This window comes from Nelusetta ayraudi, unplaced genomic scaffold (genome assembly GCF_046127955.1).
Source record: "Nelusetta ayraudi isolate G7.1 ecotype Tasmania unplaced genomic scaffold, CSIRO-AGI_Nayr_v1 ptg000048l, whole genome shotgun sequence".
Taxonomy (NCBI): domain Eukaryota; kingdom Metazoa; phylum Chordata; class Actinopteri; order Tetraodontiformes; family Monacanthidae; genus Nelusetta; species Nelusetta ayraudi.
The window spans coordinates 10104199-10121872 of record NW_027466098.1 but is presented as its reverse complement, the minus strand read 5'-3'; the positions used below and the strand labels follow the sequence as shown (position 1 = coordinate 10121872).

Sequence of the window (17674 nt, the reverse complement as noted above, 5' to 3'; positions counted from 1 at the left end):
GTGTCAGTGCTCATTACCTGCTGTCCGTCTTAGCGCAGAAGGTCACCCAGCAGCTCGCACAAGTCTGGCCTCCGCTCTGCACCACCACCACCACCCCCCCCACCCCACCCCACCCCCAGTCTCTGTCTCCACCCGCCTCGCAGGGCAGGCAGCGGGCTGTGATATAATTGACCTGAGGGAGAGGGGGGGACCTCTTGAAAGAGACCTTCTTTCTCCACAGTGCAGCCGCTATCCTAGCGTCATCGCACAGATTCCATAGCACACCACGCTGTTCTTTTCATCTCTCTGCCGGTGCCTCGCATGTGAGAGCGCGAAGGCGCGAAGGCACCACCGTGCACGAAGGCCTGCAGAGGCACACTGGGCTTCCTGATGGTGAAGGAGGGGTCACTGCTTCCGCATGTTTCTCCAATCGCGAGGAAAATCCAGTCCGGAGGGGGGAAAAGAGAGGGTCCACGATTGTGACTGCTCTCTTGCAGATGAGGGAAGGCAATAGGGTGCATTTCACGTCTTCTGCTGTCCAGCTGGTGAAGTCATTCAGCGGCATCATGAACAGTTTTCATCTTGGACATGAAAGGCGCATCTTTGCATAGTCAATTATCCAAAAGACATCACAAGACATCAACTTTATTAATGTTTATTTGTATTTTTATTTGTTGTACAGGGATGGTGTACATTCATATACATAAAAAATAAATAAATGTAAATGCACCCGATTATAACCAAACAGATAATTTCCATTGGTAGTCCCCCTGCTGGAAGGAACATGGCTAAATGACCTGGAATTTAAAACAGGAAATTGCAATTGTACAAGTATACGTTATAGTTACTATTTGTCAATCAGGTGCAATGTTTTTAAAATGATTCTGCAACATTGTAATTAAGAGCTATAATACACCCGCCACCAACAAATCAGCTCTGATGTTTTCTTAGAGGAGGGGACGAACACATGGCTGTCGAGTGCTGCCATTTGTGACATCACAAAGGGCTCTAGAGCAAGGTAAAAGGATGGCTATTTCCTCGTGTCTGGGGGCTTCACCAGCAGGCTAGAGAAGCATTTTACTGCTAGAAAATCAACTCAGTTTTGCATCATATGGCATCTTTGATGCTTTTACAGCTGGTGTCATGCATGTGCAGTACACATAGGATTGGTCTTTATTCCTTCCTCTGAGCCTCCTTTCTTTATGCATGCAATCAGTGACCTGCATTCAACGTTCATAGTGGAAGGTGGACTTGAGGACCGCTCCCCCCCCCGTCTTGCTCTCCTAATTCTCACATTTGCAGGATTTAACAGGCGCCCGGGAGAAAAGGGAGGACGGCGCTTTTAAGATGTTGTTAAATATTTAGCCATCCACTCGGGCGGCACCGACCAGCGGGTGTATTCATGTATGGAGAAGTCTGTCTGTCTGGGATGTGGCGCTGAGGTCCGGAGGGACGGAGATATTCACGCTTCAGTAGAGCCTCGAAAGCTTTTTGCTCGCTTCCTGAGCGACGGGAGCCTGTGAAGTTCAAGCCAATAATCCGTCGGCGGTCGCCGAGCGCCTGGAGACCCGTTTGGCTGGATGCTCGGTGGCGACGCGGCGGCGACACGGCGGCATCTGCGCGGCGTCGCAGACGCACGTTTGTTTGCAGGCGTGTGTCATTTGAAGGATGGATCAGAGCCGACGTTCAGGGGGAGCGGCGGCATTAAGATGCGCAAACGGAGCCAGCCGTAACATTAACGCTCCTTCCTGTCGTAGCGCGATGTAAACACGGGAGCACAGCCCCCAGGGACCTTTAGAAGTGAGTCTGGTTACGTGTAAAGGTGACACCCTGGGAAATGTGACTCAGTATTTTGGTGTTTATGGCTTGAAGTTTTACTGTAGAGCTTTGATAGTGCAGTTAAATATAAAGCGGGACCCCGCGGTGGTTTTTACGGATGCACGGCGTAAAGACTCCTAGCAGCCCGCTGGTTACAAATTCCAATCATAGCACATCTAAATCTTCACATAAAACACTTTGCATGTCTGCTTTCTCTTTCATTTGGGGCTGTTTAGAGGTGGACGACCACAGCCAATCATCTGCCTCCATTTAACTCTAACGTCTCCTCTTCTCTCACAACAATTAACTTCATGGCCTCTTTTACTACATAAATCTCATCTTTGCTCTTCCTCTGGACCTCCTGCCTGCCAGCTCCAACCTCAGCATCCATCTACTGATATATTTGCTGCCCCTCTGGAAGCCCTCTCACCATCTGATTTTCCAGCAGGCTAAAGCCTATTGCATATGAATGCCGGCTAGCTTTGGTTCTGCTCCCTATCTGGCTGTGAGCAAAGATTAAATGGCCTATCATGTGAAGGCCACCATAGATACCTGCTTAATATGGATAAATCTCCCAGCACCAGGTTGCTTTTGCCCTTTCGCCATCAATATATGCACACGTAGCGGGAGAATCATTTCATATATTCACAATACATGGACTCGTAGGTCGCTTTTTGCAGTAGCTTCTGTCTTCTGCCATGAGAAGATTCCTCATTCACACCATAATGCACGTTTCAGTTCCTCTACGCCAGGGGTCGGCAACCTTCACTATCAAAAGAGCCATCTTGCTCCATCTGCCATTAAATAACATTCACCCGGAGCCGGATTTTTGCAACCGTCTCTTTCTTGGCGTGAGTTTGGGGAGAAAGCCAATGTGCATGTCATTTGACAGCAATAAAAATAAAGTTTTCCATTGGAAATTAAATGTCCGTTGATTGACGTTTGTACCAACGTTACAATATCTGACGATCTAGGTCGCACAATGCGGCAGGGTTACCAGAGCGCAATTTGCACTTCCGACTCATCGGGTGCCGCATTTCTGGGCGTTTTCATCATCATCATTAGCTCAAAAATCTTTGTGGACACGACGCAAAGGTGGCGGAGATAGTAAATAAGTAATCCGAGGCAGAAGTTCAACTTTGTCGTCTATCCACACCGTCTCCTTACGTGCATTATTTGCCATCTTTGCAGTGCTGTGTTAGCTAGCTGCTACTTCTGTAAACACACCGGGCTCCAGGTCTTCTTCTTCTTCCGCCTTCAGGGGGCAAAACCACAGCGCCACATATGGGCCAGCGTAGGTATTTTCCAGCGTTTCCGTGTACATGCGGATATTTTTGTAGATGGTTTCGTGTAATATCTTTTTTTTCAAATGCTTTTCTTAACACGCTCGGTTGAAAGCAAATGTCCTCTTCCCATAAACGGGGCCATAAAAATGGTTGATTGTTGTTGGGGTTGTTGTTTTTTTCAACGCTAAAGGGAGCCACTGCAGAGGTGCAGAAGAGCCGCAGGTTGCCGACCCCTGCACTACGCCAAATGAACCAGCCACATTGGTGCAGGTGTGTTTTTTTAGGGGGCGGGGGAGGAAGGGGGCCTCCTCAGTGACAGTAATCTCAGCACCTGCCTGCAGGCCGTGAGGTGAAGGGGATGAAGGGGGTCGTCCTGACCTGTGCGTAATTTGTTTCTGGGGAACTCCCGAGTCGCGTGGCAGCGAGGGGCCCGCTGGGAGCATTGAGGGAGGGGTTCAGCTCTGCCCTCTAAAGCCCCCGTTTACCGCCGCACCCCTGAAAGATAAACAATAATGTTATTCTTCCCGGCCCGGTCAGTGCCGACCCTCTTTACCCTCTTTACCTTTTTTTTTTTCCTCCCTTGTGCACGCGGCGCACGCTGAGAACGTATGAAAGGAGTAGCCGCGGGCTGTTTCTTTTCCAGATTGGACCAAATTTACTCACACGCTCTGTAAACACGCCACAGGCAACGAGCTGGCCAGCGCTCAGACCTGCAGCACGCGGTTAATCCACAACGCTATTACTAATACATTCAATACCTGCACTTTTGAAAAAACAAGGGTTCAAATCATAGAACTGTTCGACAAGCAGTTTTTTTTTATGCTTTGTAAAATGTCATTCAAAACTTTTTAGATTCCCTTGGTGGTGAAGAAGAAGGCACTAAAACTTGAGGGAGTGGTGGTCAGAGTTTTGAGCCCAGTCATAGAATGTAAACACGAGATTGAAAATTTGCCATGGGTGGAGTTGACCTTTTATGACATAAGATTCATCGTTCTCTGCTGTAACTATTTTTACGACCATCTGTTGTGTTATATCTTAGTAACGCCACTAATGTAATGCAATGTCAATCAGGTGAAGAAGATGAAGAAGAAGAAGAAGAAGAAGAAGAAGAAGAAACAAACGCAGGATCTCAAAGTCAGTCATGCCCCACTGGGATGACTGAAACTTTTCTTAATTACATTGTCCCCGAGTCCAGTTTTCAATGATTTGCTTGTCTTGCCCCCCCCAGCTGTCTCACGAGCCGACGCACCGGCCAACATCTACTTATTAGGAAAGCGCTGCTCGTGTGCACCGTGCGTTTCATATAAACAGTGGGGCGGCCAAGAGCTGAACTGCTGAGGTGACCTGTGCCAGCGTGGATGGAGCTCTGGCCCAGAATAGCAACACAGACATGAGGACGAACCCAGAAGAAAAGGGTTTTAAAGAGAGCAACGCAGCGGGTTTTCTCTCGCCGGCTCAGTTTTCCACTCTGTGATTATGTCCGACGCCCTCCACAAACAACTTAACCACTACCCTCTCGGCGCACTCGCGACCGGGCTAGATTGGCCCGAGAGAGACTCGGCGGGGAAGGAAAATAGCAGGTTTTGCGAAAGCTGCAGAGTTTGGTGGAAACAAAGACGAGAAGTCTGTGTTTTGGAGAGCAGAAAAGAAAAGAAAAATACTGGTGGGGTGGTGTGGAGTAAGTTTGTGGGAGGAGAAGATCTGGCTCCAGATATGTATTTATGGAGGTGGTAGGATTGTAGTTTTCTTCTTCTTTTTTTTTTGAGTGGGGTTGGGTGGGTGGGTAACACTTCCCCAGGTGTGGAGAGCTCTGGTTCAGCCCTCCAGGCTGCTGAGCCACTGTGAGCTGCACCACCACCACCAGCTGGAACATGCCCGGCCCTCACACACACAGACACACACTCCACACTCGCTCCTCTCACACACGCCGACTGCTCTGCCTTTCTCCATCTCCTGTTAGCCCAAACACACACACACACACACACACACACACACACACACACACACACACACACAGGCATTCACCTCACAGAATCACAAAGGCTCTTTTTCTGCACATGCTCCGCTGACAGCCAGCCGGCCGCTCTTGGCTTTTTTTTTTTTCTTTTGCTTTTTTATCATTCCTCTAGTTTGTTTGTTTTTTTATCAGTGGAGTACTTTCCCTCTCAGCTTAACCTTGGATTCCTCACAGGAAGTTGGGCACTTAACACAGGTAATAAAAAAAAGTGATTTTTATATATTTTCTTTCTTCCTTTTTTTTTTACTTTAAACGTCTGGTGTGCATGAGAGTCAAACTGATATTAAAATGTCTCAAAGAGAAGGAGAAGATTGCGCCCCGGTTGTAATTATAGCCCGCGGCTAAGGAATTCCTCTGCCGGGACCTGTTTTCTTAAGTTCCGAGCCGCTTTACTTTGCGAGCCAGCCGAACATCCTCCGAGCTGCTACGTCCTGCCAGACAGCCTAACAAAGAACAGGTTCACGCTCGCTGACCATATGTGGCTTCCAAGGCTTAAGGGGAAACATCCTGAGATATGCGGCGCACGTGCGTTTGAATCCTGCTTTAAATAGGCAAATCTTTGTGCGTCGCACCCGTTTTGAATGTGCCTTCATCTCTTGGAAAGAGTTGGAAGCGCCGAGCGGAGTTCAAAGAAGTTCGAGAATGCAGATCAGAGTGTGTTGACCATCCGAGACAAAATGCACTTGGAACGCAAGGAGTGAGTCGGTTGAGAAGGTGCGTTTGGCTTGTGAGAACTGCGGGAGAGCCGTGAAATCAGTTTTACAGGCGCTGGATCGTCCGTTGCTGCTGTTTGCTTACAAACCGCTGTTTAAGATAACTAGCATGTTGCTGCCACCGAGGAGCCCAGCAGGGTCTATAACAACAGCTATGTCTTCTTGTCCGGGCTCTGGGCTCAGTTGATCGCACCTACCTGCCGCCGTCTCGCAGTCAGAATGTTTGGAGCGGTAACCACGGCAACCGTCTCAGAAACACCTTGGGTTGCCAGGTTCAAAACAGGACACGCGGCCCTTATCTGGTGTCAAAGTACACTTTAATTACCAGATAGACAACTAGCAAGTTTGTGTGTCAGCAGGTGCATAAACATTTGAAACACATGCGACCTCTGACCTCCATCGCTCACTCGTTCCATTCCCATTTTGTGCCAAGTACATATTATGATAATCATCTTCCCACATTTAAAAAAACAAAAAAACAACCAAAAAAACGACTCACTCCTTCTCTACCTTTGGGTCTCTGGGAACGCAATGCATGATGGGATATATTGCCTGGTCAGTGACTACTGGGGCACTTTGAGTGGACTAGATAATGAGTACAGGTATTCATTCACAGCAGGGGGGCGATTTCGGCCCTAGACTGCTCCTGAGTCGGACGAGTGGTGCACCAAAGCCAGAGCAGTTGCATTATGGGTAAATCAGATAGTGATGCTGCTGCTGCCGTTTGACTCATCGCCCGCAGACACACAGTCCGCCGCAATCTCTCCTGCCGATCATTCCGAGTCAAACAAACACACCCTTCCTTTGCATCACTCAGCCGTGATTAACCACATTCTGAGAATCAGACCCCTCCCCCTTCCCCCTCCCCCTCCCCCGTCCCCCTCCCGCCCTCAGCGAACCAGCCGCAGCCGGTCCAAAATAGTTTTTCTTCCAGGACAGCTCCGTCTCCGCCGTGCTGCTCCGCCCGCTAATTGTCCTCTTCCTCATGCTGTCAGGAAGCATTATGGGCCTAATTCTCTCACACCACCGAAATACAGCAGGGGACCCCCTCCCTCCCACCCTCTCCACCTACACATGCCATAATAAAAAGAGTGGAAGCGGGGCCGTGACTGGCAGAGCGCGCTGCGGGGGGAAAGGAGGATTTATGTTGCGGCGGGCCGAGAGACGGCCTCCAAACTTATAGCTGCTTGTCAATCCTCCAACGAGCCCCGTTGCACACACACATAAGGTTTTTATACAGACTCAGGCGCCGGCCCGGCTTTAGAAGAGGGAAGGAGATTTATATATATATATATATATATTTTTTTTTTTTTTAAGAAAGAAGCAAGGTTTGTTGCAAGAAGGCTGCAAAAAAGGCAACTAGAGCTGAAAAAAATGTGGAGTTTTGAGAGCAGTGAAGGATTTCAAAGCCCCCATCCATCACCTCTCCTGTATGAAAAGGGTTGAGTCAGTGTGTGTGTGTGTGTGTGTGTGTGTGTGTGTGTGTGTGTGTGTGAGTGCATGTGTATGTGTGAGTGTGCGCTTGTGCAGACACGTGCTTTCATTTGGGTGGAGCTGAAACATGAAACACCGCTCTTCTCTGCTCCTAATTATAGTGTGTGTGTGTGTGTGTGTGTGAGAGAGAGAGAGAGAGAGAGAGAGACGAGAATGAGGTAAAAATATAAAAATGTAAAAAAAAAATGTCAGGTTGCAGTCTGGGGCTGTTTATATGTGGCTAAAATAGAAGCACGCTTAACTGCCTCCAGGTTTCAGACTAAGCTAAGTGTGTATTTCCGTGTGTGTGTGTGTGTGTGTGTGTGTGTGTGTGTGTGTGCCTGTCTAGGCATAATGGGAAGCGGAACCTCGCGCAACAACAAAGAGACGGGCACTTGTTTGGAATTCGGTCAGTCAGAACAGCTTCAAAGGGCCGTGTGGGGGTTTGGACCCGGCTGAGTGCAATCAGCGCCGGTTAAATTTAGTCGTACACGGAGGACGTTGGCCGTGACTGGACAGTTTTCCTTCAGGTGCCTTGAACCTAACCTTAAACTAAATGTGTTGCGTTGAGCGTCTGTAAACATGTTTTGGCAAATTCCATCTTGGAAATGCCGCCTTGAGGTTAATCCCTCTCGTCTGATGTCCCGTTTGATCTCGCCTCATCCAGCTGTGAAGTCAGAGTACAGTCATAAAACACCCACCGCATTCATGTTCTGCTTTTGGGCTTCTGTAAACACGTGGCGGTACAGTGTCGCGGGACTTCTTACAAGCGGACCTGCCTGCGCGTCAATATAAATTCTGATCATTAACGAGCAAAGCCGTCTTTGCGGCGCTGTTTTATTCTGCTGCTGTGCGTCGCTTCTCTTTATAGCAACACTTGCGCTTTTGCTGAGGCCGCCACTGTCGTCACACTGCGAGAAGGTCTCGAGTTGGATTCCGCACCTTCTCCCTGTTTCTGCATGTGTCCAACTCCAAATATGGAGACAACAAGCACATTAGGCTGAATGGCAACTCTAAATCGTACACAGGTGCGTGTGAGCACCTGTGCTCTGGTTGGATGCCAGAGAGCAGGACCAGTGATTGAAGATGGACCAGTGGATGTTCCGCTTCATACTTTGGATCCCTTTAAACCTGGACCTTGAAACCGAATGTTTATTTATCCAAAGTTTCACAAAGGCGGCATATCCACTGGTACTTCTGACCTTTTGATTGTTTTCGTTTAGCCGATAGGTTGTTTGTGCTGCCCACTCACAGCTCCTGCCTGTTTGTTGCAGCAGCAGCCCGAAGACAATTAACACCATAACATGATTTATTTTCCTTTTCTCCCCCAATTATTTTAGCCGTTGTCAGGACGACGACAGGCACGTCTCGTCCGTCCAGGCTGCTTGTTATTCACTGTGACTCACAGCTCCTGCTTCCCCGGCAGACTTTGAGAGGCCTCCGGGTGCATTTGGTCGCCGCTTAGCCGACGTAGAAATTTGTTGACGCGTTTAAAAAAAAAAAAAAGAATTGGAAAATGCTAAAGCGAATGGCGGCGCGGCTCGGTGGTCACGGCTGGCGCTGGCTTTACCTCTCCGTCAAGCCCAACCAGACAGGCCTCATTAGGACGACCTCTGCCGGCTGATCATAAGACCGAGCACACACACGCCTGCGCGCACACACACACACTGATACACGCATTTGCTCCCTGGCCTTCCACATCACTTCCTCCCTGTCAGAGTGAGCTCATTACTGCCAGGATCTGGCCCTCACACTGAGCCAAACCTGCTTTGCAATGCAGTGTGCTTCCTTTTTTTTTTTTTCTTGTTTTTTCTCCGCGCTGGCACAAAATGTCAGCTCACTAAAAGCATCTGTGCTGCCCCCCTCTTCCCCTCCGCACGGGAAGGCAGGGGGGGAGGCAGGCGGACAAACAGACAGAAGGGGAGGTGTGTGGTGGGGGGGGGGGGGGGGTGAAGAAAAAGTGGCAGAAATGTTGCTTCTGAAAAGGGCGAAGAGAGCAGGGGTGGGGGGTGTGTTTGTCTGAGGCATGAGGCTTCAGTAGGACTGAATCCTATTTTTTCCATTAGCTACACAGGCTGTGACGGGGGCCATTGAATTATCACATTCTGGAGCTCGACGCAGAGTCTGGCATTTAGGCGCTTTATATCTGCTAGCGGCTTGTCCACTGCGTCACCCTGCCTTCGCCCTGTGACTGCTGGGATAGTGAGTTCCAGGACTGTGTTCCTCTGTTGGACGCCACCATCTGGCCAAATCTAGTTCTGCGCCGTTGCACATGATAGGCTCCTCTACTCAGTGCTCTGGTGTTTCCCATGGATTCTTTTTTTCTTGATGAAGTCTTGTAGTGAGGGCGGGGCTAAACCATTCAGCACCTGATAGATGAGACAGACATCCAAAAACAACTGGTCCAAGATTTTGCACTTATTAGTCATTTTACAATAGTGTAAATATGTGCATGTATGTGACCATGTTGTGTTGCATATACTGTAGGATTGACAATAAAGCTAGATAGATGGATGGATGGATGGATATCTGCTCACATCGAACCTGGTTAAACGTCCCAGCCAAGTCACGTTTTCGATTAAAGAGACAATCGAGGACCCGTCACGGCCATCTGTGATTCTCCCTGCAGCCTCAAATCTCACACCGCTGCCAAAAGTTTGATGTTTTTATCAACATCCAGACTGTAGTCACAGTACGGAGGCCCCTCTCCTCCAGCAGATCCACTCCTGCTGTGTGTGGGAGGCTCGAGCGCTGTCGTCTCCTCCCGTCCCTCGGGCTAATAGCCTTCTGTTGCGTCGCTGGTTTAAGGCCACTTACATAATCACAGCTATCTGGGCTCATTTGCGGGCTAATAGTTATAATTTAAGAGCGAGGCGGACGCGGCTCTCTCTGCCGCCCGCGCAGCGTCACGTATCGTAGCCGCGTCCAAGCGTCGGCGAGCCTGTGATCGCCACCTGCGCGGCGACTCGGGCTGCGACCTCGACAGACACGCGAAGGCGAACAGGAGGGCGTCCCAGCGGGAGGCGGGTGGCGCCGCTCGGCTTCCCGCTTGCTCCACTGCTTGGTAGGTGTGAACCTGCCACAGTGAGCCACAGCACTTGGCGGAGAAGTCGGCTAAAGCCATTTGCAGTTAACATGGAAAATACATTGATGATATTTAGAATATTATGTGGATGATATAAATTCTATTGTTGCTGTGTATTGTATTTATAAATTGGAGAAAAAAACAAAAATGAATATATTCATCCATTAAAGGTTATTTTTTTTAATGACCTTTAATTTATTTTAAACTGAGATCATGGTTTTCTATCAAAGAATTCAACCAAAACCAAATCTGGCTGTAAAAGATATCCTTTTTAGCATCTTTATATCACATAAAACAAAGCTGTCGTCCACGGTTAAGGATGAAGGAGAAGCTGCTTGATGTGCTGAAGGAGGAGCCAGTTCTCCCTAATTGCACCTAAAATGGGTGTGTTGACCTACTTGTGTACTATTTTGAGTATTTTGCCAGCTTCCCAGAGTATACACGGAAAAAAAACATGAAACAGATTTCAATCATTCTGCCTCCACAGAGCACCGCTGACGTTTTGACCAAAGCCCTGTCACCGGCTTTACATTGCCAGGGAAAAAACAACAACAACAACAACAAGCTCAGTGTAATGCACGGGTAATCGCATCCACTGCTTGTGTTACACGCTTGGCTCCGCTCCAGTCGGCTCACAAGGCCAGAGAGCAGCCAGTCATGTCCAAGCCTGAGCCCAAAGATCAGAGTGGGGAGCTCATCGATCCGCTCCCAGGTCATTAAATCCAAGAGTGGTCTTATTGGGAAAAAGCAGCGTCACCCGGCGGAGATCAATAAGTGGATAGAGAGATCTGGCCTGAGGAGAGGTGAGATAACAGGCGCTGCGTGTAGCTGACAGGCTGACAGGAAGAGCGGAGCTGCTGCAGATGTATGATTTATTTGTGGGGCGAAGAGGGTTTGCTTGGGAGGAAGATGAACGCAGCGCCTCTGATTCTATATAAGCAAATATAGCGTAGGTGAAATAAACTGGTGGACAAGGAGGTTTAAGATATAAATAGTGCTGTATTCTTTAACTGGTTGTTGCGTTATCTAATAAAAGACAATTATAGTACAAAAGCAATGCGTCTTGAACTCGCTGAGAGTCGAAATAACAGACAAATAGAAAAAAACAGTGGGTGATCCATAGCAGGAAGTAGGTTAGGCTGGAGGCCGGATAGTAGATGTAGAGGGAAAAGATTACGTGAGTGGGTTGGCCTGTGTCTGGATTATGGAGGGGCCATCTGCCACCACGAGATTATAATCCCGCCAAGAGACAAACAGAGAATAAAGGGTGGACGTGGCTTCGCCCGCAGAAGTGAATCTGGCCTCAAAAAATAGCTCAGAAAATCCCGCAACAATCTGTCCTATAGTTGGCGCTAGCAGAATAGCCATATAAATAAAAGTGTATTTAATTTATTTACAGATGAAAATAAAAGACAAGATTTTAAAAGTGTGTTTTAAGAGTGTTTAAATTGAGTTTAGTTTAGTGAAAGTAATGGTGTGTCTGTAGCATGTTGGTTAAATGAAAAAAAAAATACAATCATTTGGTCTGTAGCTTTTTAGGTTTTTCAGAAAATGTGTGCAAAAACACACAGGTCTGGAAATCAGCCCTTTGTGATGTCACAAAGATAGGCAGAGAAAAACTCTATAGGGTTAGTGACAACACACCCGGGCAAACAAACACTGGCTCCACCTTCTGGAACCGCCTGCATCTGTTTCAACTGGAGGGCAAACCCTGGCTGCAAACAGAGGGCTAACTGTGCTCTTCCAGAGCGATCTTTATAGGTTTGGGATAATTAAGGAGGCGGTTCCTCCCCTGGAATGCGGGATGAATAAAGCCTCTGAAATGCGATGAGGCTTCGCCGGTCGGCGCAGCGCAGATGGGAGACGGAGATAAAGGTCGAGGTGGAGAATCACTCCTCCGTCCTTCCCGTCCTCTCTTCTCTCTCTCTTCTCTCTCTCTTCTCTCTCTCTGGCACCCCTCCATATGAGTCACATCCCAGCCCCGTCCCGCTCCAGCCTCACCCTCCCTCCCTCTCTCCCTCTCCCTACCACACGCTCTCCGCCCCTCGGCTCCTCCCCCTCCCTTCCCAGTCCCAACCAGACGGAGAAAAGCGAGTGGGAGTGCTCTCTCTCCCTTTTCTCCCCTCCCCAGCTCACCCACCCCCCGTTCTCACGCCAGTCCCCCCTGCTCCTCTCATTCCCCTCCCTCTTCTGGCTTTGGAGGCGGCTGTGGCGGCGCGGCAGCGATCAGACCCTGCCCTTCTCCTCCTGACAAACAGACAGATCAGAAAACAGTCGGTAAACAGTGAGGGAGTGAAGGCTGAGCTGACTAGCAAGTGAAGGGAGAATAGATTTTTTTTTTTTTCCGTTAGTTTCGAGGGGCTGGGTTGGGGTGGTGCTGGTGTTTAGAGAGGGCGGGTAGATCCTGCTTCTTTTTCTCCTTCCTTTTTTTCGCCTACACTGGAATACCAGCGCAGGGCTCGGGAATTTGGCCCCCAGCTCCCACTCGCGTTCCCACAGCTCAGCCCAGCTCCGCTGGAGGATGCTGTGAAGGATGGTCCACCAGGAGAACTGCTCGTACCAGGTAGCTGCAAAGAAGACCAAAACCGCCACCTTGATTCTTACCGCTACTCATGTTTGATTCTGGCAGGTTGATTTTGGCATTCCAGCTCGTGTGAGGTCTCAAACATTCCTCGGAAGGCTACTTTGGTCTTCGCGGTTGTCCGTTTAGACTTGCGTCATTTGCATCATCTCAGTTTTTTTGTGGCCGTGTTGTGAATGAGACTGTCTGCTGGTTGCTAAGAGAGCACTTGACTCATGGGAATAATGCCCCACCTCCTCTCCTCAGCCCCATCGGTCCATGTCAGGGAGGCACGAGCTGTGCAAGTTCTACCGTAGCGCGGCCAAACTTGTCAAATCGGACGAGCAGTTCCAGCGTTTTTCTCCAGGATCCCCACTTTTGTGTTTGCGTACGGCGATAAAGAGAATTTAAATGTGTCGGGTTGCTTTGAGGGCTTGCACGGATGCCTGTTTGCGAGCGCCAGCGCGTCCCTGGTGGGACACGTGACAGCGGTGTCCCACTTTATCTAACGAGGAATTGGGGAGTGGTGGTGGTGGCAGTGGGAGAGGAGTGGCTTTGATTAAAGGGAAGCGAGCGTGGAACAGATGTACGGGCGCTTCGCTCCGCTTTTGGGGTGGAAAGTCTGCAGTGCGGAGGAGCTGGAGAGCGAAGAGGTGGATGAAAGGCAGCAGGGATGAGCAGCTGAATGTGCCGGTGGGGGCGTTGAGGGGGGATGAGCTGGAGCTCCTTTGAAGGGGAGAAGCTGGAGAAGGTGCTCGGGGAAAAAAAGCTGGCGAGGAAGCGATGAAAAAGAGGCGGTGGGGAGATATTGATTAAAACTAAATTGGAGTAAGAATCCCGCAGTGGGATCGCTGGAGCAGAGAGTGTCTCTATCTTCAGGTCTCAGTTGTTCATCTCAGACCCCAAATTACCCAACAAAGTCTGCAGATATCCTGAAAGCCAAATGTTTAGCCCTCTGTTTGCGTCCTCCTGTTAAAACAACCTTCTACGTATTTGGAAGGAGACAAAAAGGGGCAACATTATCCAGAGGGCGGCACAAACACCTGAGTGGGTGTGTTGTCACTCACCTGGGAGAGTTATCAGTGCCCTTTGTGACATCACACAAAGGGCTGATCTCCTCCAGTGTGTTTCTTAATTCTTTTTTAAGCTGCACAGCAAATGTATTGATGTAAACATTGACCTTTTCTTGTATCTCAGCCATTCATTTAAAAACTAGAGACATATTAGCATTCAACAACACTGTTAGTCTATTTCTGTATAATATGAGGCCTGAGAAATAATCTATGTATGTTATTGCTCACTGGGTTCACTACTGCCTGTCTAATAAACACTTTCGAAGCATGAAGCTGGGTTGTAACAGTGCCTCACTTATTGCCCCTCGATGGTTAAATTTGAATTTTGTTCAAGTCGGAAAATTACCCAAAGGTTCCAAATCGCATGAAACATTTTGCATAAGCCCCCATTGTAAGATTTAGGCCTAAATATTTGTTGTGGCACGGTTGCGTGGGGGGGATTTGTGCTGCTGAGGGAGAGCGGCCGCTTGTGTAACAGGATAAGGATTTGCCGCCGTGTTTTTGTGATAGATAAAAGCCAAACGGAGCCGCAGAAAGATTGAAGGGGGTAGGGGGGGAGGCGGCATATAGCCAGAGCGGGAAAAGTGTCGCCAAAGGGCAAGTGGAGGCGGCAGATAAAAGGAAGGGGATGAAATGGTGGCAGGAGGAGGAGAGAGGGAGAAAGGGAGCCGCGGCATCTTTTTCCTGAGGCCGCTGAGCGGATACGCACGACGGGGGGAAGTGAGTGAATAGAACAATCGTGATCGGCCGAATGGATGAATTGAAAGTTTGAGGTGGTGGAGTGATTGACTTCGACGTGTGGGATGGAGCAGCAGCGAGAGAGGAGGAGGAGGAAGGAAGAACCAGAGGGTTCAGGCTGAGATAAGGGCAACTCTCAGGAGACCCTTCAATTAGAGCCGTAACCTGGCAACCGGCGTGCAGGCAGCGCCCTCACGCACGCACACGCACGCACGCACACACACGCATCCAGGGAGGAAAGGAAGCGAAGAGCAGCGCAGAAAACGAGAGGAAATGGGTGAAAAGCAGGAAGCATCCAAAGGGTGGAGGGCGTGAAGGAGGTGGAGGAGGAGGAGGAGGTGGACCAGGTGGAGGAGGAGGAGGAGGAGGAGGTGGAGGCTGCTGCGTGTCCTCGTGTTTCACTTTGTCTCCTGGGACACTTTCTATCCTGAGGCCCTCTCCTTGTCCCGCCTCATTGTTTTCCCCTGTTTTAATTAAAGAGGCCCTTTTATGGCCATTTCCACATTTGATAAATGAATTTTGTTGGTCCACTTCCAACAATAAACAAGGTTTGTTCAGAGAGAGAAAAAAACTCTAGTTTGAGCCGTACAGGCCTCTGTCACCCTGAAAGGACCTTTCCAAAGGCCCCGCTGTGTCTTTTGTCTTTGGCTGAAGAAAGAAACACGAGCCGCTGATGCTAATTATCCAACAAATATGAATTGTCAACCGTGTCATCCCCCACATCGTCATCAGCCGGGTGCTCAGTCTTCATTAGACGAGGCCTTAAAAAACACACGCGAGTCAAAAATCGGCTCGCAAGTCAAAGCAGGTTGTCGTTACACTGAGAGTCAGACAGCAAATCTTGCCAATTTCATCCATCAATTCAACAGATCGACCAATTTTTTTTTTACAACTCTTCTCCTCATCTGCTGGAGTGACCCACGAGCGTCGTGAGGCCTCGGCTCGTCGCATTGTTTTCGGCCTCTAACTGCATTAATCTGTCCTCCGCTGCGCCAGCCAGAAGGGCGAAGGGAGAAGGGCGGTGGCGAGATTTATCGGCCGGGTTACGGCGCGTCATCCCGGAAGCTGGCATATGTGAGCGCGCGCCCCCGCAGTTATTACATGCATGGCTGGCGAAGAGGGAGGGGGGGAAAAAACAAAACAACGGCGGTGACGAAGGCCTGGCAGTGTGAGTGTGGTGGGAGATGGTGTCTGATGAATTATAAATGAGGAGCGGCAGCGCAGTAGACTACGCCCATTGGTCAATGGGAGCCTAATAGACGGATCAATAAGGCAGGACAATAGGGGCACGTGTGCAGAAGAACGGCCTGAATCCGTCCATCTCTGCTTCCCGACATCCCACTTGATCTTCTCTCCTCTGTTCAATCCTCTGTTGTTGGATCTGCCTGTGAGATACACTGTGGCACCGTATGGCTGCCCTTTATTTTACAAGCATATAGTATATATTCCCGTCCAGCAGATATGCACAGACATTGTGTGAACATTGTGCAGTTTTTGCACAGAACGCTGCCCTCTGTGTGAGATCTGAGACTTCCTGTCGAGCCGCCCTGTGCTTCTTCTGCAGCCCAATTTGTTCAGAGCCCAGATCATCGCCATGGAGAAACCCTCAGCACGTTGCTATGGCAGCATCCCCTTCTGGTTTCTTCTGGATTTTTTTTTTTTTTTTTTTTTTTTTTCAGTCCAAAATTAAGATGAGTCCAAGCTGATCTTATTAGGCCACTTTAACATGCAAAACTCTCATCTTTATTTTAGTCACAATATAGATATAGATATATAAATTAAATGTTCCTGTGACCCACCGCTATATATATACATATATGTATGTGTGTGTATACATATATATATGTATATATATGTATGTATATATATATATATATATATACATACATACATACATACATATACACACACACACATATGATGCATCACCGTTTAATACGTCAAGCCACTACGTCAGGCTCTTTGTCAATGAATGGAAAATTTGATCAGGTTTTATAGCCTTAAAGTGCAACACTGGAAATTGCATCACGGAGTAGGTACCAGACATATGCGCACACCGTGTGCTTGTCTCTCTGTCCCTCTCTCTCTCTCTCTCTCTCTCCCTCTGAGACACACACACAGCGCCGTTGGCCTTGGATCCCAGGCTTCCAGGAGGTGCCAGGAACCTTCTCTCCCACAGTCACCCTCTGTTCCCCTGGCACAATGAGCCAGTTTATTCCTTTTCTCTGTTTCTCTCTCTCTCTCTCTCTCTCTCTCTCTCTCTCTCTTGTCCTCCGCCCGGCTCCGCTGTCAGCTGACCCCCACGGTGGAGCATCGCAACTCATTACCAACCTGTGTGTGTGTGTGTGTGTGTGGGTGTGTTTGTGTGTGTGTGTGTGTGTGTGTGTGTGTGTGTGTGTGTGTGTGTGTGTGTGTGTGTGTGTGTGTGGGTGTTCGCCTCCGGACACAAACCCGATGTGCCCTCAGTCTCTGGCCCCTTTTATCCCAGATTGAATCTGTGCTCCACGTGTGGTGGGCGGGGGGGGGGGCATGGCATGCGTCCGCCGGCTCCTGAGTCAGGTGACCCCCTCCCCCCCTCTGAACAACCAGCCCACCCCCTGCCCGCCGCCGCCGTATTGAACCAGCGCCGGCTTTACCTCAGCGATGAAGTCAGCCTGGGTAATGAAGCAGCAGAGGCAGGGATGCACGCTCGGCCACACCCTGCAGTTCACCAGGCAGCTCCAGCTCAAGGCTAACGCCTCTTATATATGGGTTTGCGAGAACGTGTGTGTGTGTCGTCCATATTGTGCAGCAGCGGCAGGCCAGGGTCAATAGATTGAGGAGACAGCCACATAATTCATTGTATTCCGCCCATAATCCCAGGGGATCAGCGCTGAATCAGACCCACTTCCTATTTTCTTAACCATGGCGCGTGCGTGCGTGTGTATGTGTG

General features: G+C 49.3%; 1 protein-coding gene across 6 annotated transcripts in view; it reads left to right on the top strand.

Moving 5' to 3' along the window:
• The window catches only part of schip1 (schwannomin interacting protein 1), a 200675-nt gene that overhangs the window by 163228 nt on the left and 19773 nt on the right, over positions 1–17674 (top strand). Inside the window, exon 1 of one of the 6 annotated variants that reach the window (XM_076036232.1) lies at positions 12561–12934. The exons of the other annotated variants lie outside the window; for them this stretch is intronic. Coding sequence (XP_075892347.1) covers positions 12905–12934 — 30 coding nt within the window. The 5' untranslated portion in view covers positions 12561–12904. Of the gene's footprint in view, positions 1–12560; positions 12935–17674 lie in introns of those variants that run through there. 6 annotated transcript variants of the gene reach the window in all.